Below are 25,347 nucleotides of genomic sequence, written 5' to 3' on the forward strand. Positions count from 1 at the left end.
GGACTGCTTTGAGGACACTTACATGGAAAAGTAAGGGATATTATATCCACTTTGCTTAATTACCTAACTGTTGGGCGCTGAAACCATCCATATCCTTTAAATATTGTTTGTCTACACCAGGAAGGTAACTCCTGGTGGTTTTAAGCTGCCCTTACCAGCGCCAAGAATTGTATACTTGTGTTTTGAAAGTCTTTGTAATACCCCGTTCTCACTGCAGCCAAATTCCCGGGTCTAGCATGTAGACTCCTTTTAACACTGGATTTTTGGCAGTGTGAACGGGTCGCATACCCGGATTTCAGACTTTTTACCCGTGTCTGAGATCCGGGTATGCAGACACGGGTTGACCCGTACACACTGCCGAAAAACCCATGTTAAAAGGCAAATTCCCGGGTAGAACTTCTTCACCCGGGAATGAACGGGAGTCCAGCGCGGCAGTCCCGGGCATTTCAATGCCGGGGAAAAGCCGTGTATTTCTCACTCGCAGTGAGAACACGGCATTATTGGGCAATGTTTTGCTGGTAAGATTCCACGCTAATGTGTGCTAACCGTGCGCTGCTGCGAGATCTGTAGCAGCTTATAATTAAACTAGGTGATTCATCGCGCCCTACAGGCGCTCTTCACACCGTCGTAAGGGGCTGTGCCCCCTTAATTTGTGAACATTTGTATATGAGAAAGATGGTTAGAATTAAAGATGACGTGTATTGCAACTTGAGTTATAGGTAAAATGTGTTAAATAGAGAGCATATGATGTGGAAGGGGTGTGTATTGTTTTGTTTAATTAAAAAGCGGTTACAGAGTAAGATGTACATTGATAGTGTGGATGGTACAGTGACATTTGTGGGTGTGGGGGGGGGGCTGTGTGTGCATGTTGTTTAGGTGTGTGTGTGTGCAATAGTATAGTAGGGTGTTTCTGAGTCAGCGGCTCCCCACTGGCGGAGGTCACGACACAGGAAAACAGGAGGCTGGGTAGTGATAGGGGTGTGTGGGCATAAGGGGGACTAAAGAGGAGGGTGGGAGATACTGTGCAGCTTCTGCCAGTGGGTGAGGGTCCAGCGTGGCAGTACAGGAGTACAGGATGGTGGCCCTTAGTCAGTGTCTCCTCCTACTGGGTGGGAGTTCGGGTGCATGAGAGCAGGAGGCTGGGCTATGAGGCATGATAGGGGCATGTGGGCAAAACAGCGTCAGCGACTCCCCAGTGGTGGAAGTTACGGTTCAGGAGAGCAGCAAGCTGGGTAGTGATAGGGGTGTGTGAGTATACGGGGGACTAAAGAGGGGCTTAGGGGTGCCGTGAATTGCGGGAGGGGCGCGGGGGTGCCGTGAATCAAGGGAGGGGGGGCGCAGGTGTCGGCGAATCGCGGGAGAGGGCGGGGGTCCGCAAAGCGTGGGAGGGGGCGTGAATTGCGCGAGTGGGGGTTGCGAATCGCAGGAGGGGGTGCGTGGGGGGGTCCATGAATTGCGGGAGGGGGGGGCATGGGGCGCGATGAATCACCTAGTTGGTTATATATTCTTGTAGAAGGATGGTAGGATGTTGCTGTCATTCAGAATGCATTTACATAAACAGTAATAGTAGCAGTAAAAGGTCTGACTTAAAACACCTACAGTAAAACAGAACAGATGTTATATATTATACAAAGAATTGGTTGATGATGTGTAGGTTGACGTGCACATAGTTGTCACTGGAAAAAATTGCCACAAGAAAAAATCAACATAGAAAGGTCAACACATGTAAATGTTGACATAAGTGTGACACCTCATTGGTGTCCATGTCGACACATGAGAATGAATATGAAATCATTAAAAAAAAGAAAAATAAATCTTCAAAAACTCATGTCAACCTTTTTCATTGTCGATCATAGCCGTGTCAGTGTTTTGCATGTGCCATTTAATCCTGGGGTTGCCGTGAATCGCGCGCGGGGGTGGGGGGGGAGGGAAGAGGTGAGGGGTGTCCGCGAATCACGGGAGGAGGGGTCGTGGGTGGATGCCGTGAATTGCGGGAGGGGGGGGTGTGGGTGCCGCGAATCGTTGGAGGGGGGGGCGCGGGGGGTTGCAGTGAATCGCGGGAGGGTGGGTCGCGGGGGCGGGGGGTTGCCGCAATGACAGGAGGGGGGGTCAGGGGTGGGGAATCGTGGTAGGGGGGGTCATGGGGGGCACCGTGAACCGCGGGAGGGGGGGCCAGGGGGGTTGGCGCAAATCGTTGGGGGGGTGGGGTCGCGGGGTGCCGCAAATCGCAGGAGGGGGGGGTGTCACGGGGTGGGGCCGCGAATCGCGGGAGTCACCGGGGGTGCCGCGAATTGCGGGGGGTGTGCTGCAAATCGCGGGAGGGGGGTCGCGGGGGGTGCCGCGAATCGCCACAAGAAAAAATCAACACAGAAAGGTCAACACATGTAAATGTTGACATTAAGTGTGGCACTTCATTGGTGTCCATGTCGACACATGAGAATGAATATGAAAACATTGAAAAAGTAAAAAATAAATCTTGTCAACCTTTTTCATTGTCGACCATAGCCATGTCAGTGTTTTGCATGTGCCATTTAATCGTGGGGATGCCTTGAATGGGATGGGGGGGGACACATTGCTCTGTTTCTGGACTTTCTTCTTAATTTATGGATTACCATCACCTGTGCTTAAACACCTTTCTTATCAATTACCCTGTTTAAAACAGGTGATGACAATCATAAATTAAGATGGAAGTCCACAAACAGAGCATTCTGTCCCTCCTGGAGAGGGTCATGTTGGGAGGTATGGAGGTGTGGGGCGCTCACCTGGTGTGTCTGGTGAGTAGCTGTGTCTTTGCTGTGTAACATGGAGAGGCAGAGGGTGGGCTCACTGGGCTGGTTCTCTGTCGTGTGAGTCAGTCATGTGAGTCAGAGGCTCCACCCAGCGTTACAGCTCCAGACACACTTTGAGTGACAGATGTAGCCAAATATATGAGATGATTATTAAGATTGTTAAAGTATTATCCCCACAATCAGGGTCATGCTGGGTGAGGGTGGCTTGGAGATGGCTGGGACCTTCTGTATGATGCAGATAAATAAAGGCTGTAAGATCATTATTTTAATCTGGATAGGTAAACAGGGACACAGAAAAAGTCATAACATATTTAATTTAGTCCTTGGCAGCTGGGTAACCATTAATTAACAGGCTTGGACACATTTAGGATATTATGTAAAATGTAAGGTGTTTGCTTTACAACAAGTATATAAAGATTTTAATAAGATTTTCCATGAAGAATAAATACAGTGATGTTCTCTCTTGTTTACAATCGCTATGTTATTATTATTATTATTATTATTATTAATATTATTTATAGAGCACAACATGTGGTCTGAAGTGCCATACAGAGGGGAAACAATAATACAGTAATGAACAGTAAACAGTATTATGCAGTATACAAATGAACAAAAAATACTCTTAACATGGGCGTATACTGTATGGTGAGAATTGCCATAGGAGCCCATTTTAACTTAATAACATTCGCATCTATGGAGACAATGGCCCTTATTCTGGTTCACTCGCAAAAGCAAATTCCTTCTCAAATGGACAAAACCATGTGCACTGCAGGTGGGGCAGATGTAACTTGTGCAGAGAGAGTTAGATTTGAGTGGGATATGACTTCAAAGTGAGATCTATATTGCAGGGTAAAAATAAAGCGGCCAGTATTTACCCTGCACAGAAACAAAATAACACCCAAATCTAAATCTCTCTGCACATGTTACATCTGCCCCCCCCCCCCTGCAGTGCGCATGGTTTTGTCCATTTGAGAAGGAATTTGCCTTTGCGAGTGAACCAGAATAAGTGCAAATGTGTAAACATGCTGCTTCTCAGTCTGCTGGGTCTGGGTTTTTTGTGTGTGTGTTTTTTTTTTTAAACCCTTGGATTACCTGCTTGGACTGAAGAGGGCTGATCTACACTGGAGGAGGTGAGTATCTTTTTTTTTCACAGGTCCAAACTGGATTGTTACTGGACAAGGGGATCTAACCTATGTGTGTTATATGTTTTTTAAGATACAGGTAGGTGAGCATTTGTATGTATGTATGTATGTATGTATGTATGTATGTATGTATGTATATGTTGTATTCATGTATGTAATTAAAGTTACTTTTTACAGTGTGTTTGTGTGTTTATTTGAGTATTGGTCCTGCTGTGGAACTACAAGTCCCTACAGGCCTTTTAATGCCCTGCATGCAGGGACTTCTGGTTCACCAAGTCCCTGCATGCCAGGGAGGTTTTCTGGGACTTATAGTTCCAAAACAGAACCAAATATTCTTTATTTAATTATTTCTTTACACTTCAACTATCAAATTGGCACACACTGCTATCGCCCTGAAATCACCCCAGGTGTAGGCCCCATTAGATTTAGGTGGGGTGTGTTCAAACTAATCTAAATTGCAGTGTAAAAATTAGCGGTCTAGTTTTTTTGTGGACTACATGCAAAAGCAGACAGTATTTACTCTGCACAGGAAACAAACATAAATGTATCTGCTCCCATTGCATGGTATCATGGTGTGTTCCAGACACAAAATTACTTGATTTTATAGCTTTAAAAAAAAAAAACATGAATCGGGCCCATTGTGCAAATTTACATGATTGCAAGAAAAGTACAAATACTAAGCACTCAATACATTACAATCTTGTTGGTGTGTGGTTGTGATGCACAATACTATGTGAAAAAAGATACAAAGTGCAAATTCTCGACTTCAGCTACCACTGTAAGGGGTAAAATATAAGGGGTACATTTACTAAGCGTCTAAAAATGACGTTTCCCATAGCTACCAATCAGTTTGTAAACAAAATGTCCTAAGCCTTGAAAAGTGATAATATGGAGAGTGATCATCCACCCACCAACCAATCAGCTACTCCCTGTCATTTTACAAAAACAGCCTGTGACATGGCTTGGAGAATCTGATTGTCTGGTGGTTTGTCACTGATTACAGCTGATCAGTGGCGTAACTATGAATTGGGCGACCCCCCGCCGTTAATGCCCCCCCGCCGCACTCCCCTCCCCTGTCCGCAGCCTTACCTGTCTTGCTGGTCCCAGCTTTGTATGGAGACGGATCAACACAAAATGTCCGCCCCCATACAGCAGACAGTTTCAGAGAACAGTCTGTTATATGGGGCAGACATTTTATTGTGGTCCGTCTCACTAGCAGAAGAATGGCCGTCCACCACTGAAGACAGGTAAGGCTGCGGGCGGCGGATGGGCGGGCGTTGGACGGGCGGCGGGCGGGCAAGCGGCGGATGGGAGGGGGCTAACTATAGCACCGCAGCCCCCCAGCGCCCCCACATGCAGAGCCCCCCCGACCGCGGGGGCTGCGGTGCTATAGTTACGCCACTGCAGCTGATATTTCATTTGTGTGAGTGAACATTTAGTATTTTAAGTGCTCAATAAATGGATTAATGTCCAAAGGCAGAAAGACATTACCTCGCCTCTTAAGTCCCAAACACACCAGATGAGATAATAAAAGCTATCGCTCAGAAGAGCTCTTCTTAACGATATCTTTTACTATCTCGTTTGGTGTGTTTACACGCATCGTTAAGGGCATCCTCCCTCGTCCTGCATGTACATACGATAATACGAGGACCTCGTAAACGACTCCCCCTACTGATCCCCCTGTCGCCAGTCCCCTCCTCATTGGCATCAGCAAGTGTGTATGCACTTTGCCGGCACACTGCCGGGTCACAGCCTCCAATATCGGCGTCGATGGAAATCACCTGGTGTGTATGGGGCATACAGTATGTTTGTGCTGTACACAGCCTTTATTGTTTTTTATATCTGACTGTAACTCAAGGTATTTAGGTAAGACATATTGTTAAAGGGGATGCGGTCATTTGGTCGAATGCATTATGGTCGAATGTCATTACATCGAATCCATTAGGTCGAATTGCTAAAAGGTCGACATGATTCTAGGTCGACATGGGAAAAGGTCGAAATGATTCTAGGTCGAAAGGTCATTAGTTCGACAGGTCATTAGGTCGACAAGGTCATTAGTTCGACATTGTCTAGGTCGACATTAACAAAGTCGACATGGGGTTTTTCACTGTTTTTTGAGCCGACATGTGCTGACAGGCGGTATTTCATGCCCTACCATCCACTAGGGCGTGGTGGGAGAATAAAATAGTGTGCCGAGCATAGCGAGGCACCGTGCCCGACGCATTGCGAGCGCAGCGAGCGATGCGAGGGGATGCAGTGCACTTTAAACTGTGTCCATGTCGACTGTGTTGACATTCAGGTAAAAAAACAGTGAAAAACCCCATGTCGACTTTGTGAATGTCGACCTAGACAATGTCGAACTAATGACCTTGTCGACCTAATGACCTGTCGAACTAATGACCTTTCGACCTAGAATCATTTCGACCTTTTCCCATGTCGACCTAGAATCATGTCGACCTTTTAGCAATTCGACCTAATGGATTCGATGTAATGACATTCGACCATAATGCATTCGACCAAACGATCCCAACCCTGTTAAAGCAACTGTTTTTACACTGTGCTCATTTATATTTTCCAGGTTATTCTCTATCCTGTATAACCTGCAGCAGTACAACTCAGGATCTATGTACCGGTGGTGCAACCGCATGCGACTCCACTAGCGATTCCTGCACAACTACCTACACACTAACCTACAGTATGTGGATTCGATTCAATATTTTTCATCTCTATAACAAAAAAAAAATACAACTTAATTGTCAACATTCTGCATTTGATAATAGTCTTAGGCGCAAATGCAAAATCAAATGCGTATTCAGCATCAGCTGGTTCAAATTAAGCTTTTGAGGTGCCCAGGAAACTTAAGACAGGGGGGCCCCAGTGGAAGGTGGGGGGGTTTATGCATATCTCCCAACATGACCCATTCCAGGAGAGAAAAAATTCTCTATACATTGACTTTACTCCTAATATATGATCAGGACAATAGAGAGCCGGGCCGGGCCCAGATACTTTCAGGGTATATGGTCTAATAGCAGAAGGCGTGGCCATGCACCCTTAGAATAAAATACAGAAAAAATAGCACTTTAAGCATCTCCCTGGCCACATTGCAGCAGAACACAGTAACATGTACTGGGTTAAGAAGAGTTGTTGATGATGCAGCTTCTTCTGCCCAACTCCATCAGACCTGGGTTCGGGTAATTAGGATCCCCCTTCTCTCTCGACACCCCTGTATATGATTGGCATCAGATAAAGCAATTTTTCCCTCCTAGAATGAGTCATATTGGGCTGTAGGGGATGTGTATATTAAATATAAACCAATTCTGTATATTACTTTTAAACTATAATGCCCTGACACCCAGATGGGGAGGAGGAAAAGCTTGGATCCCTGTGTCACTTACAGCTCTCCCTACCTGATTATCATGTCTAACTATTATTGCATGTCTTACTTTTGTCAGTGTCTAACTAATACATGTCTTACTTTTGTCAATGTCTAATACATGTCTAACTTTTGTCAATAGCTATCTAATGCGTGTCTAACTTTTGCCAATGTCTAATGCATGTCTAACTTTTGACAATGTCTAACGTTTGTCAATATCTTACTAATGCGTGTCTAACTTTTGCCAAAGCCTACCTAATACATATCTAACTTTTGTCAATGTCTAACTAATGCATGTCTAACTTTTGTCAATGTCTAACTAATGCATGTCTAACTTTTGCCAATGTCTAACTAATGCATGTCTAACTTTTGTCAATGTTTAACTAATGCATGTCTAACGTTAGACAATGTCTACGTTTTGTCAATGTCTAACTAATTCATGTCTAACTTTTGCCAATGTCTATCTAATGCATGTTTAACTTTTGCCAATGTCTAACTAATGCATGTCTAACTTTTGTCAATGTCTAATAAATGCATGTCTAACTTATGTTGTCCATCTACTGACTGTCTAACTAGACATTGCTTTGTACAATCGCAATGGTGACATTTATAATGAAAACACAATGTCCACAATCATGATGTCGACACTGTAAAATGTCAACAAGCTACATGTTGACATTCCCAGAACACATAAGTTTGCACTCTACAGTTTTGTGTATGCAAATTTGCATATTTTATACAAAGCAATGAATATGTAAAATACTTTATTAGTGTCAAATTATTTACATATATAAAACTTATGTTGACCTTTTCATCTGTCATACGGTTACTTGTTTCAAATTATTTTACTGTTGTCTTTGTGCATGTTGGCCTTATAGTGTCGACCTAGACATTGTTGACCAAATATACTAGCATTCTACAAATATTAACATACAGTATTCCACAAACTCTATCTGTCTATCTATCTATTTAATTATGACTATATTACTTTTTTATTTTTACATTTAGTTGCAGCATTCGGACTAACCTCTTACTCAGTATATAGGGGATGTGGGTACTCATCACAATACAGAGAACATTCGAAAATTTACATCAGTCCTTGCCCCGGTAGAGCTTACATTCCATATGCCCTACCACATGTACATGCACACACAGACATTCTAAGGTAATTTGTTAGAAGCCAATTAGCCTACCAGTATATTTTTGGATTGTGGGAGGAACCCGGAGTACCAGGAGGAAACCCACGCAAGTGTGGGGATAATATAGAAGCTCCCCACAGTTAGGGCCATGGTGGGAATCAATCCCATGACCTCAGTGCTGTGAGGCAGTAATGCTAACCATTACACCATCCGTACTAACCTAAACGTTAACTAATGCATGTCTAACTTTTGTAAATGTCTAACTAATGCATGTCCAACTTTTGCCAATGTCTAACTAATGCATGTCTAACATTTGTAAATGTCTAACTAATGCTTGTCTAACTTTTGTCAATGTCTTTTTACATTTAGTTGCATCCTACAAACTAACCTCTTACTCAGTAGAGAGAGGATGTGGGTACTCATCACAATGTAACCAGCCGAGGACTCTCAGTAACCAGTTTATGACTGTAAATACAAACATTGGCTGCTGCACAACTGATAACTGCACTGCAGCAATACCTACACGTAAGTCATGTAACTACATTCATAATAAAAACCACAGAGACCAGTGGCTGCTCCAGGGGTGGGGCTACAGTACAGTTCAAAATTCAAATACAGATGGAGCGGGAGACATCTTTGGCCAGCGCTCGCCAGATCCCTTGCACTGGCGAGCGCGTGCGTCCCAGTTTCCCGTCGATGGGGGGATGGGAACCCTGTCCGTCTCCGCTTCAGGGAGACGGACAGGATTAGGGGGGGTGCGGCATGGCGGTGAGGACCCAGGGCGACCGTCGGTGAGGCTGCGGGGACCCGGGGGGAGCCCTGTTGTAAGGGGACGCGCGCTCATCTCGTGTGCGCGCGTCCCCTTATGGCGGCTGATGGGGGATGGAGGATGGCGACTCTTCCGCCATCCCCTGCAAAGATGTCTCCCGCTCCATCTGTAGGGGAACAGGGAATTTTGAACTGTGTGGCAGCACCTCCACTTGAGCCGCCATTGATAAAGACCCTCTCCTACCTGCACAAATTTCTATTAATCGGCAGGGCCTCCTTCCCTTTTCGAACCCCCTGGCGTGCCTGGTATACTTGGTAGATTCCAGTCCTGGCTCCACTTCTTTCAGGGCCCAGGACTGATGGCAGGCCTGAATGTAACCCATGTTCTAAATTTGGAAGTGCCAATGACAGTGTAATCCGTGTTCTGAACTTGGTAGCCTGATGGCAGCATAACCCAATTGTAAAGCACAACGGAATATGCTGCGCTATATAAGAAACTGTAAATAAATAAATAATTAAATAACCCATGTTCTGAATTGGTATCTCTGATGACAGTGTAACTCATGTTCTGAATTGGTAGCTCCGATGACAGTGTAACCCATGATCTGATCTTGGTAGCCCCGGTTGCATTGTAAACCATGTTCTGAACTTGGTAGCTACATTGACAAGGTAACTCATGTTCTGAACTTGACTATCTGGAACCACTCAATCAGATTTTTATACAGTACATTCCCTCTACTTTCCATCCAAGACAGTGGCAACCTGACCAGGCCCACCATCAGGAATTTTGGGGCCCAGGACGCATTTCCAGTCCCCCCCCCCCCCCCCCTCACTTGACTTACCGTAACCCGGCTCCTGCTACCCCATCTCCTCTAAACGGAGCTGCAGCCCGGAGGTCCCGGAGCGCAGGCTTCTTCAACTCAGGTTACATACGGCCAATTAAAATGCAGCACTGGCAGGTGAGCCAATCAGAGCTTTCGTATCGGCAGCCGCTCTGATTGCCTGCTGGAATGCGATTGGCTCAACAGCAGGTGCAGCAATTTAATTGGCCGCCGGCGTCCTGGGTTGAATAAGCCCGCACTCCAGGACCTGCTTTGTTCAGCGCATTGAGCACAGCAGAGGCAGTGTGGGGGGGGGAGGTTGTGATGGGCAAAATGAGCAGCCCGGGACCTTCTGGAGTCCGGGCCCAGGACAGCTGTACCCACAGCACCCCCCTATTGGCGGCCCTGCACCTGACTACTTTTCTAATCTACTGTACAGCTCCTTTCATCAGAGCTGCTCAGCACATCATCTATTCCCCTGATCAGGATTGAAATATGACAAAAATGGTTATATGTGTGCATTGATTTTTAATTGTCTGTTGATTATATTTTACATTTTATTATGTGGAGTAATATTGATGTTTTAGAATAAATATAAATGTATTTTATACTTCCAACCGGTGTTGCATTACTCAGTGATACCGAATGCTGTGCACAATCTTCTTTTTCAAAATTTTTTAGATGCCACATGAAAGACAGATACAAGATGTTATTTGGTTCCACCTAAATTAAATACAGTATTTACAAACCCTTCCTCATTGCAGTGGCAATCAGCCACAAATTAGTTGATGTGTCTTGAAAATTCCTTCCTTTGGTTACTCACCGAGGGCGAGATGTACTAATCCTTGAAAAGTGATAAAATGGACAGTGATAAACCACCAACCAATCAGTTTCTAGATCAACCATTTAATGGCTGACCTTGCTTAGTCAAACCCATCTAGTTATACGCCTAAAGACAGTCCACAGCTTCTAGATTGACAGTAACAAAAGTTAGACGGACTCGTGATCCACAGTCACGGGGTCGACATGAATTTTTCAAGTTTTTTGGGCTGCAATGTTGACATATGGAGACCACATAGGTGTACAGTGTCCCCTCGCATGGCTCGCTACGCTCAGCATAATATTATAATCTAACTAGGGCGGCAAATCTCGAGATTGGGATCGGTGGGTTCCTGGGATTTGTCCCTAAAAACGCTGGGACTTGAGTCCTGGGATTAGACCTTCCACTCCCAGGATTCCAGGATTTGCTGCACATGCGCATACCTAATGCCATACCTAGTGTCAGAGCACTCTTTTTGAAGCTGCCCTGCTGTTCCTGACCCCGGAGTGCAGTCTGGAGAGGGTATGGGTGGTGCAGCCTGCGCAGCGTGACCTCTGACCGCCACACTGTGCAGGCCACACAGCCCATTCCTGCTCCACCTCTGAGTCCAAGCCACAATGCCCTCCGACTCTTCTGCTGCCACTTACCCACTCCCAGAGGAATCCCTACTGTCTGCCCTGCTCCTGGCCGCGCATATAAGTAGATAAGCGGGGCGGGGCACGGCCGGTGTGGGTTGGACAAGGCTTTTTATTATTAGGAATGTCAATCCCGGGATTGAGCATTTTTCAATTCTGGATCCTGGGATTGAAAAAATGACCCTGGATTGGCAACCCTTAATCTAACTCTGTGCCAGCTTGGATAGTAAAGTATGAACCAAGTCGGTCTAAAGCAAAAAAACTTGAAAAACTCCTGTCTACCTTGTGTCTGTTGATCACGTTCCCATCTTCCTAAGGCTTGTGTCTAACTTTTGCTACTGTTGATATAGACCAGTGGTTCCCAACCCTGGTCCTCAAGTACCCCCAACAGTACATGTTTTGCAGGTCTCCACAAAGAATCACAAGTGCTATAATTAGCTCCACCTGTGGATCTTTTCAAATGTGCCTGAATAATGAGTGCACCTGCCGGGTGACCTGGAAAACGTGCACTTGTTGGAGGTACTTGAGGACCAGGGTTGGGAACCACTGATATAGACGCTGCAGACTATATTAAGGCATTTAACTAGAGGCATTCAACTAAGCGTGGTGGACCATAACATGGTGACCGTCGATCTGTTGACCGGATATTCTTGAACCTACCTGCATTTCAGGAATACTTGTTTATTTTCTGTCTCTAGTCTTCCAATAAAATGTCTCGTATTTAACAATTCCCTTTTACATGTTCATTTTTAGTGTACACTAGCAATGGACAAACCAATGGATATCAGTGCCCATCTTGCTTCACCTTAACATCTGCAACTTGTGTGCCAGATTCCAATATCAGTTGCACTGGGAATGAGACCAGGTGTACTTCATACTCGATGATCTCTGCTGCTGGTAATTTGAATTATAATAATAGATATGTTTATAATAGATGCTAAAGTAGCACATAGGGTGCGGGCACTCCCGGGACTGGGATTGGCGGGATATTGGGATTTGACCCTAAAATTGCTGGGATTTCAATCCTGAGATTGGAACTCAGATGCTGCTGGCTGTTCCCATCTCCAGCTGTGTGGCCCTGTGCAATGTGAGGTGGACAGAGGTCACGCTGAGCCACCCACCGGTTTCACCCCCGTTTTGCCGCTCCCAGCTGCACACCACTCCAAGCCACACCACCTGCCCATGTGATTAAATGTACAGGGTGACCGGTTTAGTGGGGTTCTATTAGGGAGGCTAATCCTGGAATACCGGGTTTGAGCCTTTTTCCATCCTGATTACATTGTATTCTTCTTGTTTGTATTTACTGTATTAGAGAACCCAACTGATTATGTGCATGCATTAATATTCAAATCCACTTTGACGTTTTAATCATGATTTGAAAACAGAAAGAAGATAAGTAGATGAAAAGAGGTGATAGCAGCCAATCAGATTATGTCTGTTATATGCTAGGATGCAATAGAGAAATGATAGACCGAATCTGATTGGTTGATATGGGCAACATCACCTCTTTTTCATTTTTAGAAGCTTTAATAAATTTACTCCGAAGGGGAATATTTACTAAACTTGATTTCCGACTAAAAATTAATGGTCGACCCATTGACTGTCGAGTGTAGACCAACCGACCGTATCCCAACTCATTCATGTTTTGTTTTCTTCTTTTTTTTTTTGCAGTGCCCCCTCAACCATTGATGGCTATGTCTGGATGTGCCACGCCGTCCCTTTGCTCCAACTACAGCGGCACTACCTCCACCGAAACCACTGGACAGATCACCATAAGCATCAAGTGCAACAATGCCCCAGTCAGTACTGGCAGTCAAAACAATACCACTCCTAGCAGTACTGTTACTTCTAATACTGAATCAGTCAGAGTTACTCCAGCTGTGACCCATGTTAACACTCCAGCTGTGACCCAGGTTAATAACACTCCCGCTGTGACCCAGGTTAATAACACTCCAGCGGTGACCCATGTTAACACTCCAGCTGTGACCCATGTTAACACTCCAGCTGTGACCAGCAACTCTCTTGCATTTACAGAAACAGGCACTAATAGTCAACCCGGTAGTAGAACTGATTCCCAAAGCTACCACTATACCACGGACATTGCCAATTCCTACACGAGCAGCACAAACGTATCAGAAAGCAATTATACTACCCGGGTAACCTTCACACCCATAGCGCTGCATAGCACAACCTGGGAACCAGCCACTAGCACTTGTGTTTGTAATGGGTCCATCAACCTCGGCCTTAATCTTGGCTTGATTCTAATCCTAATTTTGTCCGTGATCAAATGTTCACATTAAAGTTTGAGGCCGCATGTTTTTCCTTACCTTTTTAATTTTTTTACTTTCATTCTAAAAGCTATACTGAGTTTGAATGTGGTTTAAGTAAATCTAAACAGTCCATGTAAGTAAATTACTAGTTAGGCACTTATGACCAGTGGTGGCTGCAGAGTCCAAAATCCAAATTGGAGAGCCGCAGCAACTGCCACCCCAAACACTGCCAGCCAGGACTCACTGGCAGTTGTTGGGGCTCCCCTATTTAAATGTTCGACTCTGCAGCCCCTCCTCTGCACTTGCCACTGCATTAAAAAATACACATAGTGAAAAAACATTATTAGTTATTATCTATGGGCTTCAAAACTGTAGTCCCCCCAGGTAAAATCTGAAACCCCATCCACTGGCTTCAACATGACTGGCAGTGTATTTCTAATGGACGTCCTGCCTACCAGTCACAGGTACACAATGCAGTCCCATGGGGAGTTGTTCCCTCCCTCCAGGACTTCCAGTCCTGGCTGCTCTAAGTAGAGAATTGGCTTCCTGTAAGAAACCACTTCCTGCCTTATCGCACAACCCTACCGTGCTTCTGTGGGCTGCAGTTGGTGCAGTCCATAGAAGTTGTGGTTTGCGCAGCTTGTGTTTTTGCTGGATGTGTTTCACTGCACATCACTGTGAATGGAATTGCCTCATACAATGTCACAGGTATAGATTGTCAAAGGCACAGAGAAGATGTACATAATGACCATCTCAACCAATTGGATGCTAACTATAATAAGCTGATTGCAAATTAGACAAATCAAAACTAATAATTGAGTGAAAGGTTTGGAGTACAGACATATAGAAGCTGTTTCTTTAACCCTTTGAGTGCCAACATCTCTATGAGAGAGGTGTAAAGTATCCACTAAAATGCCAGCATTGCTCACATTTGTTATATAAATTCAAATAAAAAATGTTTTGTGAAATAAGATTATATTTCCTATATAAGGTAAACGTTACAGGTCTTTATGATGGAAAAAAGTTTGCTTGCCAATTTTCACACCTGTTTTGACAAATGCACTCAAAGGGTTAAATACAGCTTTGACTGAACTAATTTGTGAATGAGGCTTTATGTTATGTCCAGTTATGTAACCTATGGCTTGTGTGCAGTAATCCAACAATGACTTTCTTCTTGAAGATTACTTAAATGCTGAAAATACTGATCAATTAAATGTATATGTAATTGTGTAATACAGTATATGTGCTTTCATATGTGGCCCATACAGAAACAGTCCTATGTCTCATTTGGGCTAAGTTGTATGTAGCAAGATTAAAATAAATAAAAAATATTGTGATTCCAAGGTTTTATATTTTTATTGTATTTCCACAAGCTACTGATAGATAGATAGATAGATAGATAGATAGATAGATAGATAGATAGATAGATAAATCATACTTGCCTATTCTCCCGGAAGCTGCGGGATGCTCCCAATTTTTGGGGTAGTCCCCCATAGCCCTGGAGAATAGGTGGCTCTCCCACATCTTATGTGATACCAGCTAGATTAGTTTCTAAACTTCTGGACTTGGGGATTGATAGTTCTATAGGGGACTTTTTAAGTGATAGGCCACAAGTGGTTAGAGCAGGCCCAGTTACAGTACGTTAAATAGAGGGATAGCGCAAGGCTGTGTATTAAGTCCGTTCCTTTACTCTATTTTTATGTCCGATTGTAAGTCGGTTCACAATTCCAATATCGTTATTAAATTTGCCGACGATACAATGTTAATACGGATTCGATATGAAATCCCGAAAGGTCAAAATCCCGACAGGGTCAAAATCCCGAATGGGTCATAATACCGACAAGGACAAAATCCTGACAAGGACAAAATCCCGACATTCATTTAAAATACCGACAAGGACAGAATCCTGACATTTAAAATTCCGACATGGTCAAAATACCGACATATAGAATGTACAGGTGAAACTGTCTACATGACTTTGGGTCGACAGGTCGCGAGGTCGACATGGGTTTTTCACCACAGAGCCACAATTTGTGGGTATGTTCCTATGTTGGGGTGGGGCCTAATGACAAGTCCATTTGTCCCAGTGTCTTGATGTGCCCTGCATCTGGGCATCTCCCAGAGAGAACACTAATTACAAAGTAGGTAGATAGATAGATAGATAGATAGATAGATAGATAGATAGATAGATAGATAGATAGATAGATAGATAGATAGATAGATAGATGATAGATAGATAGATAGATAGATAGATAGATAGATAGATAGCTCACGATTTATATAAAGATACACATGTGCTCAGAAATTTCCTAAGGAACAAATCTGGTGATGCTTCTACACCTACATGGGTATATCCTCTCTGACCCTGCCTGCACTGACCCACTTCTTCAGGCATAAGGGAATATAGTGCTTTCATAAGAGCATTTTTTGGTGACCACAAGTACTTGTGCAAATGTATGCACTACACCAACAAAAGTGGCAATGTCTAACTCTAAGGGCAGATGTATTAAAGCTTGGAGAGGGATAAAGTGGAGATTGGTACTAACTCCTCCACTCTGAGGTAAAGTACCACCAGTGACCACTAGCGGCCGCTCTTTGGACCAAATTACCCCTTAACAGGAAGTAAAAGAAAAATGATCTGTTAACTTGCTGGATATGGAGAGAGGTAGCGGTGAAGACAGATATTAGAGTTAGGAGCAGATAGGCAGACAGGATCTGATTGGTTGCCCATAGCAACATCACATGTGAAGTGAAATACAAATCTTAGTAAATTTCCCCCAGTGTGACAGCAGAACAGCTGCATAGATATAACTGTATTCAATGTCTTTGGTCATCTGTTGTCAAAATCAAATGAATATATACAGCTGATAATACTGACGCAGGGCCAATGCTTACATCAAGGAATGTTGAATATCTGGTCACTAGAGAGTTTGATCTTTAATTAGCCATATTATTAAAGTATCTTCCATTATTTCTTACAGAGAATCCAGGACAAAAACTGAAGACTCTTGAAGAAGATTTAATAAAGATTTTCTCACAGATCTGTAATCCTGATAAATTGGAAATAATGATTTGGGCTGGTTTTTATTTCTTGCATCATTTATTATAATACAGTGCTAGTGGTTCCCAAACAGGCCATGCACTATCTAATGGTTTGTAAAACCTCTGTGGTGGCAGGCCACACCCCCTCTGGATACTGGCCACACACCCTGGAGACTGATCACACCCACAGTCTGGGGCTCCTATGCCTGCATTGTCCTGGTGGCTCTTTCTTACCCCAGTCTGACATTGCCTATGGCACCCTAGGGTGTCACAGGTCACCTGCAGAGTTGCCACGTGTTTGTGATCCAGTGCCAAATCATTTCTGGTCAATGGGATATGAAAATCCAGGGCTGGTGGTTGCAAATCATAAAATATATGGGAAATAAAAAACACAGTCCTATCCACATCTAGGTAACGGAACCTAAAGTCCATTAAGCACAATTTACTGAATTTCTCAATATGAACGTTTGGCCTAGGGGTGATGTTCTAGGTCATCATTTCCAAGACAGTTTGGGAACCCCTGTATTATACTAATATATGTGATTTCAACTCATCTATCTATTTGAATGCTTAATGAATGAACACGATGGAAAGAAGAAGCAACTGATCAACTTGATTATGTTTAAAAAATGGCTGTTGTGGAAGTAAGAAACTGCTATAGCATTTGATTGTTCTAATTTCATTTTTTAAATGATAATTACTAGGATAGTGTCCCACATACTGTTAATTAAAATTATATTATACATCACTAAAGGGTTTGTGATCATATTAGATGCTCTAATGTTAGCTACTGATGACTGTGGTGACTAATATCCAGTGGCATCACTGCACTCTGAATAAGTGAAGGCAGATGCAGTCTGTGAGACTGCACTGGCTTCACTGTGACTTACGATTGGAAGTCTGACCTGCCAGTCACTCAAAACAGTCCCATTGGTCTGTGTTTCTTCCCTCTGGGATGCCTCTATGGGCTGCTTCGGCTGCAGCCCATAGAATTGGGGGTATGCGCATGAGCAGTAGTTTGTACGATACAATAAAATAACCTTTTTAAGCAATAGGGTCAAAAGGCAAAGAAGGGGTTTGGTCTCACAAGGAAGGAATATGGCCAAACAATAGTACAGGATAATAGTGGGTGACTGGGGAATCAGAGGTAACAGAGAGATAAAGGGTGACTGGCAGGCAGGGGGGACAGGGAGATAGTGGTGATGCAGGGATGACAGGGAAATAGTGGGTGACTGGGGAGGCAGAGGTAACAGAGAGATAAAGGGTGAATGGCAGGCAGGGGTGACAGGGAGATAGTGGGTGATGGGGGATGCAGGGATGACAGGGAAATAGTGGGTGACTGGGGAGGCAGAGGTGACAAGGACATAGAGGGTGACTGAGGAGGCAGGGGAGAGAGGGAGATAGTGGCAGGGGTAAGAGGGAGGTTATGGGTGATTGGGGAGGCAGGGGAAATAGCGGGTGACTGTGGATACAGGGGTGGCAAGGAAATGGAGGGTAACTGAGGAGGCAGGGTGAGAGGGAGATAGTGGGTGATTGGGCAGACAGGAGAGACAGGGAGATAGTGGGTGACTAGGGGATGACAAGAAGATAGAGGGTGACTGAAGATGCAGGGGTGAGAGGGAGATAGTGGGCCATTAGGGGGGCAGGGGTGACAAGGAGATAGTAAGTTACTGAGGCAGCAGGGGTGACAAGGAGATAGTGGGTGACTGGGGACGCAGGGCTGACAGGGAGAAAAAGGTGACTAGGGCAGCATGGGTGACAATGGTAGTCATTGTCCTGTAATCATTATACTCACTCTGAGGCTTTCCTGTGTTTAAGAAGGGTTACATATCAAGTGTTACTGTACATGTTTAAGTACAGTATGCAACACATATTGAGTGCCAGAAGCAGGTCAAGTACATGCAAAAATGAAAAGTATGTTGTAAGATTATGTAAAGATAATTGTGTAGTCATAAAAAAAAATCAACTATCTATTAACAATAAGCAAAGGTTACCAGAGGAGCAGGTAACATGGTTTAAAGATTTTACAGCAATAGGTCAATCAACAGATAATAAAATACTCCCCACCAAGGTACAGTGATGTTAAAGTGAACAGATACCTACTAGAGAAAACTTCTAAAGTAGTCCAACAAGGTCCAGTCTGAGGGTGGTTCTGCATTATGGAAACAGTAGGGGGCAATGTGGTGTGGTGCAATGCGCATGCACGCTGCGTATAGAGAAGTGAACAGAGAGGAAAGAGCGGGAACAGGTGAAATGGGGAAAAAGAGGCAGAAAGGGGAAGAGAGTAGCGAAGGACAGAAAGAAGAAAAAAGAGGCAATGACAGAAAAGAGGGAAAAAAGGATATGTACTAAGGGGCCAGTTCAGATCGCACAGTGGTAAATGTACGGTAATCAGGTAGACACTGCCCCACTAAAGTGAAATCCCACCTTGCAAACTAATGTGTACACTGTGCGAATTAATGTGTACGGTTAGCAAAAGACTTTGCGTCCATGCAAAAATGTCTAAATACATTCATCATTGCAGGCTCAGTGCAGTACTGGTTCTGCTACGTGTGCGTGTATTTAGTTATTATGATATGTTTATCCTTTCCCTGACTCACTTATTTTATTTAAATGTTTAAAAACAGCCTATACTATAGACCATCTGTAATGATACATATTAATACTATATTCCATACAGGATCCAGTGTATAAAAAGACCAATTTTCAGGGCTGTTACCGCTCCACCAGACTCCCGTACTTACTCCAATGCCCTGCAGAGTGGATTACATTCCCCCCCCCCGTCTTTATAGCAGTTTGCCGCATCTGTCCATAGTCACCCTGCCGGCTGACTGTAGTCGCATACCCCGTCTTTATATCAGCCAGCAGGGTGACTAGGGACAGATACGGCGACCTGCTATAAAGATGGGTGCATGTATATTATGATTTTTTATTTAAATATACATGGGGAGAGGCGAACGCTTCTTGTGCTGTAGGAGAGATCATGCAGCTATGGAACGCTCACATGGGCGTTCCAGCTTTGGCAGTATAGTCGCAAGAACGGCCAGCATATCGATCGAACGTGCGTACACACCGCACTTTTGTTTCGATATGGGCCCGTCCTGTCGGATGACAATTAAACAGCAATGAACCTTCGACCGACCGAGTATGGACGGACAAAACCGTTTTTGGCCATTTATCTCTCGTACAGAGTGAGTTGGGACAGCGTACACAGCTATACAATTGAACGGCCGTTCGACCCAGAACGGAAGAACGGCCCGACGATTGTATATTTATTTATTTATTATTTATTTATTAACAGTTTCTTATATAGCGCACACAGATTCCGCAGCGCTTTACAGAGCATAGTTATAATCAAAAACACACAACAAATTACAGTACAAGACAGTTTAGGACAAGTACATGGTTAATATGGATAGGTGCACCAGGGGACAGGACACTGAAGCAATTATCAGGGTGGCAAAGGTTTATATATTCTAAGAAAGGCACATGAGGAGAGAGGGCCCTGCCCGTAAGAGCTTACATTCTAAAGGGGAGGGTTAGACAGACTGGGGTGACACAGAAGGCGAAGAAGTGAGCTTAGACAGGTTAGGTTGAGAGATTGTCAGGTTTTATGCAGGAGGGTGGGAAAAGGTCAGCTTAGTCTTTAATATTTTAAGTCTAAAAAAGTGCTGGGTCATCCAAGAGTAGACAGCAGAGAGACAGTTGGAGATATGAGTGAGGATAGAGGGTGTAGAGAGTATAGATGTGTACCCAGCTTTAGACTTCATGCACAGAAGGGGTTAATCTCATCTAGTACCTTTCCACACCTGGTCCAGAGTCCTGAGCTTGTCTGAACTCCTCTGCAGCCACAGTCTAGTCCAGGGCTAGCCAACTCCAGTCCTCAAGAGCTACCAACAGTTAATGTTTTCCAGGTCTCCTCACAGAATCACAAGTGAAGTAATTAGCTCCACCTGTGGATCTTTTAAAAGGTGTTATGCTGTGTACACACTAGTACAATCTGCATAAGATCCAGATGCGATTACAATTTAGACTATCTGCATACAATTTACACTATCTGCATTCAATTTAGACTATATAGTGCAGATCTGCACTATATAGACAGGGCAGCCAAGACTTTCTGGTTAAGATATGGGAGCGCGCATCTTGAACGCATCTGGATCGCTTGGTATAAAACCCATACAATCTGCATGAGATCCAGATAAGATTTTGACTATATAGTCAAAATCTTATCTGGATTATGCAGATTGTATCAGTGTGTACATTAGACAGCAATGAGTACAGCTGTGTACCTGCAAGGTGAGCTAGAAAACATGACCTGTTGGTAGCTCTCGAGGACTGGAGTTGCTTTACTCCAGATAGTGACGTATGGTATCCAGTCTGCCATAGTCTAACAGTAATATTTACCTGTTTGTGCTCTGGGTGATCTGTAGTCTATGAAATTCAGGACAGCAGCTACAGATAACATCCTGGATTTTTACCTCGTGACTCACAATACTAGTGTCTAGTCAAAATATTGCCAACTACCCTATGATTAGCGGAATCAGAGGTGTAACTATAAATTTAGCTCCCCCCTGCCAAAAAAAGTTTGGACACTTTATCCCAGTGCTGTTCTGCTGTGGACACAGCCTGATACTCTTGCAGGACCGGGGGAAGAGACACTCTCCCAGTGCAGACACATTTCCACAGGAGCTCCTGCACCCTCAAACCATTGTGGGGTCTGCGGGGGCTATTGCTATGCCACTGAGGGAGTATCTATAACAGTGGCGTAACTGCAAAATGTGCACCCTCGTCAGAAAATTTTACCAGCACCCCCCAAGTAAAGTTACGACCTCCTAGAAAAGTTAAGACACCCCCCCCCCAACCCTGCACCACCATCGGAACAGTGGCGTAATTAAGTTTTGGGCGCCCCCCCCCCGCCGTTAGCGGGGGGGTGCCCCCCTGCCGCCCCGCCAAGCACCCCCAATCCCCCGCCGCCCCGCCGCCCATGCAAAACACCCACCCCCCCAATCCCCTGCAGCCTTACCTATCGCGCTGGTCCTGACGGCTCCGTTCTTCTTCTGCTGAGGACCACCACAAAATGGCCGCCCCCATACAGCAGACAGTTTCAGAGAACTGTGTGCTATATGGGGGCGGCCATTTTGTGGTGGTCCTCAGCAGAAGAACGGAGCCGCCGGGACCAGCGACATAGGTAAGTCTGCGGAGGATTGGGGGGGTGTAACTATAGCACTGCAGCCCCTGGCACCCCCACATGCACAGCGCCCCCACCCCCCCCGCGCGGTGGCGGGGGCTGCGGTGCTATAGTTACGGGACCTACAGATCTTCTTGTCTGCGGTCCCAGCACTCCTCCTGCTGCTAATGAGAAATGCCCCACACAAAATTGCTGCCCCTAACAGCAGACCATTTTTAAGGATGGTAGACGAAGCCACACCTCCTCTAGCTTCCTCAAAAACTGTCTGCTGTAAAGGGGCGGACATTTTGTGAGGGCCATTTTTCATTAGCACCAGGAGGAGCCAAGTAGATCTGCAGATCCCAGCAGCGGTGTAGCAACAGCCCCCACAGACTCCATTGCTATTGTTACTGATATACAATGTGTGCAAGATGTGTGGCACACACAGGGACCCCGCCGGTGACTTCCCATTCCCCTAATGCACCCTGCCGCACACTGCCCATTCACCTTAGGGGGGGGCTGTGCTGCTTAGTACCAGGGGAGGGGGGATCGGGAGTACCCACTGCCAGGTACAAGGGAATGGCTGGTATATTACTGGTGAATTAGCATTTTTGTACCTTTCACAACAGGTTCAATGTGAAAGGTAAACAGTAATTAACCAGTAATATACTGTTTACAACATGCAGTGTGAAAGGGGTAAAGCTCTGACCAGGTTAAAGAAACGTTTAGAAAACCGGGTCAAATCAGGTTTTGCAGTGTGAAAGCAGTATAAGTTATTTATATAGGCTATAGATATGTGACGGTGCTTGATAACTGCTAATTGTGTTTTTTATATCTTTCATTTCCCTGATGGGTGTTACTTATGATACAACTTTTGGTGAATCACTGTTACTTTGTATATTCTTTTGTGACTCCTTCAGACGTATAGACAAACATACACCATATATAACAACAAAAAATAGTTTACTCAGCATGTTAAGGCAACTGTATCACACACATTTCCATCTGTCTATTTAATTGTTTCATTTACATAACAAGAAGGAAATCAAGTTCAAATTACTTCCTCACTTTTCAGTTCCTTGTGCCAGAATTCACCTTCCAGCGCTCCGGAATATATTATAAAACCTATAAACGAGGGAAGCTTGTCACCAAAACGTAGTACAGGCTTTCGCTAGCATGAAGCAGACGCTGTGGGTAGTCTTCGTTCTAGCTACTATGCTATCGGCAGGTAAGATGATCTGTGTTCTATTTCTACAATCAATATCAGAAATGTCCCAGTTATAAGATTCAGCTTCCAAATTAATTATTTCCTATAAGTATTAACCTATCGTATGTATAACATGAATTACCCTCCAGATTCTGGGCACCAGTAAAATAGAGTTTCGTAGTCAACACCTTATACGTCAGTTCTGGGTGCCATGTGAAGCCTATGGCATTTATTTTTGACATACAGTAGATTTATTCGGAATATTTTTGTCTTCATCTATTTAATGTAGGTGTGTGGTATCTAGAGGTATATGTTTTAAGGTTGATTTTGGTCGATTTATGATATGTATCCCTTTTAGACTGGTTAAAATTGCTTTTAATCAATGCTGGGCTTCCAAGGCTAGAACACACATTTACTAATATTTCAATATTAATTAAAAATGTATTTGTTAGTAAATGTGTGTTTTAGCCCTGGAAGCTCAACATCAAATAAGATAGATTTGAATCGGTCTGAAATCCGATAAAAATCAACAAAACAATCAAATTGAATCTTTAGTAAATATAGCCAATATAGAGGGGGGGGGGCAAGCAGGGTCAGTCTCATATTAACATATCATATGATTACATCCTGAGAGAATAAACATGTGCATTACCCTTTGAGTGCCAACATTTCTGTCAGAGATGCCCAAAATATTCGCTAAAAATGCCAGCGTCACTCTCACATTTGTTATATGAATTCAAATAAAAAATATGTAAAAATGTCCATCTAGTAAAAAATGACATAAGATTTCCCCCACTCAAACCTTCCACCTTTTTGGGGACACCCAAACCGGGATGTTATCGCTGCAGTGGTTGCACGACATGCAGCTATATGGTACAGGGCGATGTGTTTTTTCATCCTTACTCTGGGAAGAAATTTAAAAACAAGCATAGAGTGAGTTGCAGTACCCAGTTCGTTTTCTATATGATCAGTTGCCCCTGTGGGCGCCATTATATTGGCAAAACGGACCGTGCTTTTAAAGAACGGGCAGCGGCGCATCGGTCCAATATAAAGATTGGCCTTGCTGCTGGCCACAGTGAATTTCCAGTGGCCAGGCACTTTATTGAGGCCAGACACCCACTCACCTCATTACGTTACAGGATCATCGATCATGTGCCCCCCCCTGTTTAGGGGTGGTGATCACTCAGGGATCCTGATGAGAGCTGGGTGCAGATGGATTTTCTGCCTCGACACATTAGCCCCTCGAGGCTTAAATGAGAATCTTGGTTTGTCACATTTTTTATAATGTTTTATAATTTACTGTAAAGCACAGGAGGGCCACACTGTGGAGAGCAGTTTTGCCCACGTCGTTGAAATAACATTGATTGCACTGCAGCAGGCTTTCCCATGCAAAACAGTTTTTGCAAGCCACTTCTTTAGGCTATTGTTGTTAGCGCAGTTGGAAATCTTGTTCTCTCTATTTGTTTCACTGTGCTTAGCTTTATTAAGCTGTCATGCATTATTGCGATGTATGTCTATGGTTTATAACATCCCACGACTTATCCCATGCATTTAGGCATTTATTTACGGCATATACGGCATAATACTTCTGAATATAAACAATTTAGGGCAGCTCTTCCAATACCAATGGAGTACTCTTGGTAGCGACCATGAAAAATGTATATAACACATATAACTATGACAGGGAAGGTGGGCCTAGTGGTGTAATTATGATGCAGCAGTTACATGTAGGAGCGTGGATGGCAGTGTCTTGGACAGGGAGGCCCCCACCCCCATGGCCCTTCCCGCAATCCCAGTGAACGATCGTCAGGAAGGTGAGCGGAGGAGGGGGGCGACAGATTGCTGATATGGCAGCAGGCAGGGAAGGAGGACCGGGGCCGCCAAGAGGAACTGGACGAAAGAGAGGAGCGGTGCGAGGCTTCAGTGGCATAGCTACTGTAAGGCAGCCACTGCTGCCGCTTGGGGGAGCGAGCACCAGCAGGGTCTGGGTCGGCGCCGGCACCCGCCACTGACATTAAGCTGCGCTGCCGCTGCCTGCTGGCTGAGCTGACACAGGAGGACGAGTCAGCCTATTGGCTACTGTGTACAGGATGGGCGGGGGCAGGCTGGGGCGGAGGAGAGGCAGCAGTCTGCTGGTCTCTCTGCCTCCCTCCGTTATGCGTGTGACGTCA

The 25,347-nt window shown here is 44.5% G+C and overlaps 1 protein-coding gene across 1 annotated transcript in view; it reads left to right on the top strand.

The window, feature by feature from the left end:
- Positions 1 to 3,000: 3,000 nt before the first annotated feature.
- LOC146041511 (phospholipase A2 inhibitor gamma subunit B-like) overlaps positions 3,001 to 25,347 on the top strand; it is a 29,175-nt gene continuing 6,828 nt past the window's right edge. Inside the window, exons 1-6 of the mRNA XM_083161475.1 lie at positions 3,001 to 3,067; positions 6,510 to 6,626; positions 8,813 to 8,968; positions 12,241 to 12,384; positions 13,159 to 13,323; positions 16,739 to 16,801. Of these exons, the coding sequence (XP_083017601.1) occupies positions 3,001 to 3,067; positions 6,510 to 6,626; positions 8,813 to 8,968; positions 12,241 to 12,384; positions 13,159 to 13,323; positions 16,739 to 16,801 (712 nt within the window). The remainder of the gene's footprint in view (positions 3,068 to 6,509; positions 6,627 to 8,812; positions 8,969 to 12,240; positions 12,385 to 13,158; positions 13,324 to 16,738; positions 16,802 to 25,347) is intronic.

This window comes from Crinia signifera, chromosome 19, assembly GCF_055691185.1.
Source record: "Crinia signifera chromosome 19, ASM5569118v1, whole genome shotgun sequence".
Classification (NCBI taxonomy): Eukaryota; Metazoa; Chordata; class Amphibia; order Anura; family Myobatrachidae; genus Crinia; species Crinia signifera.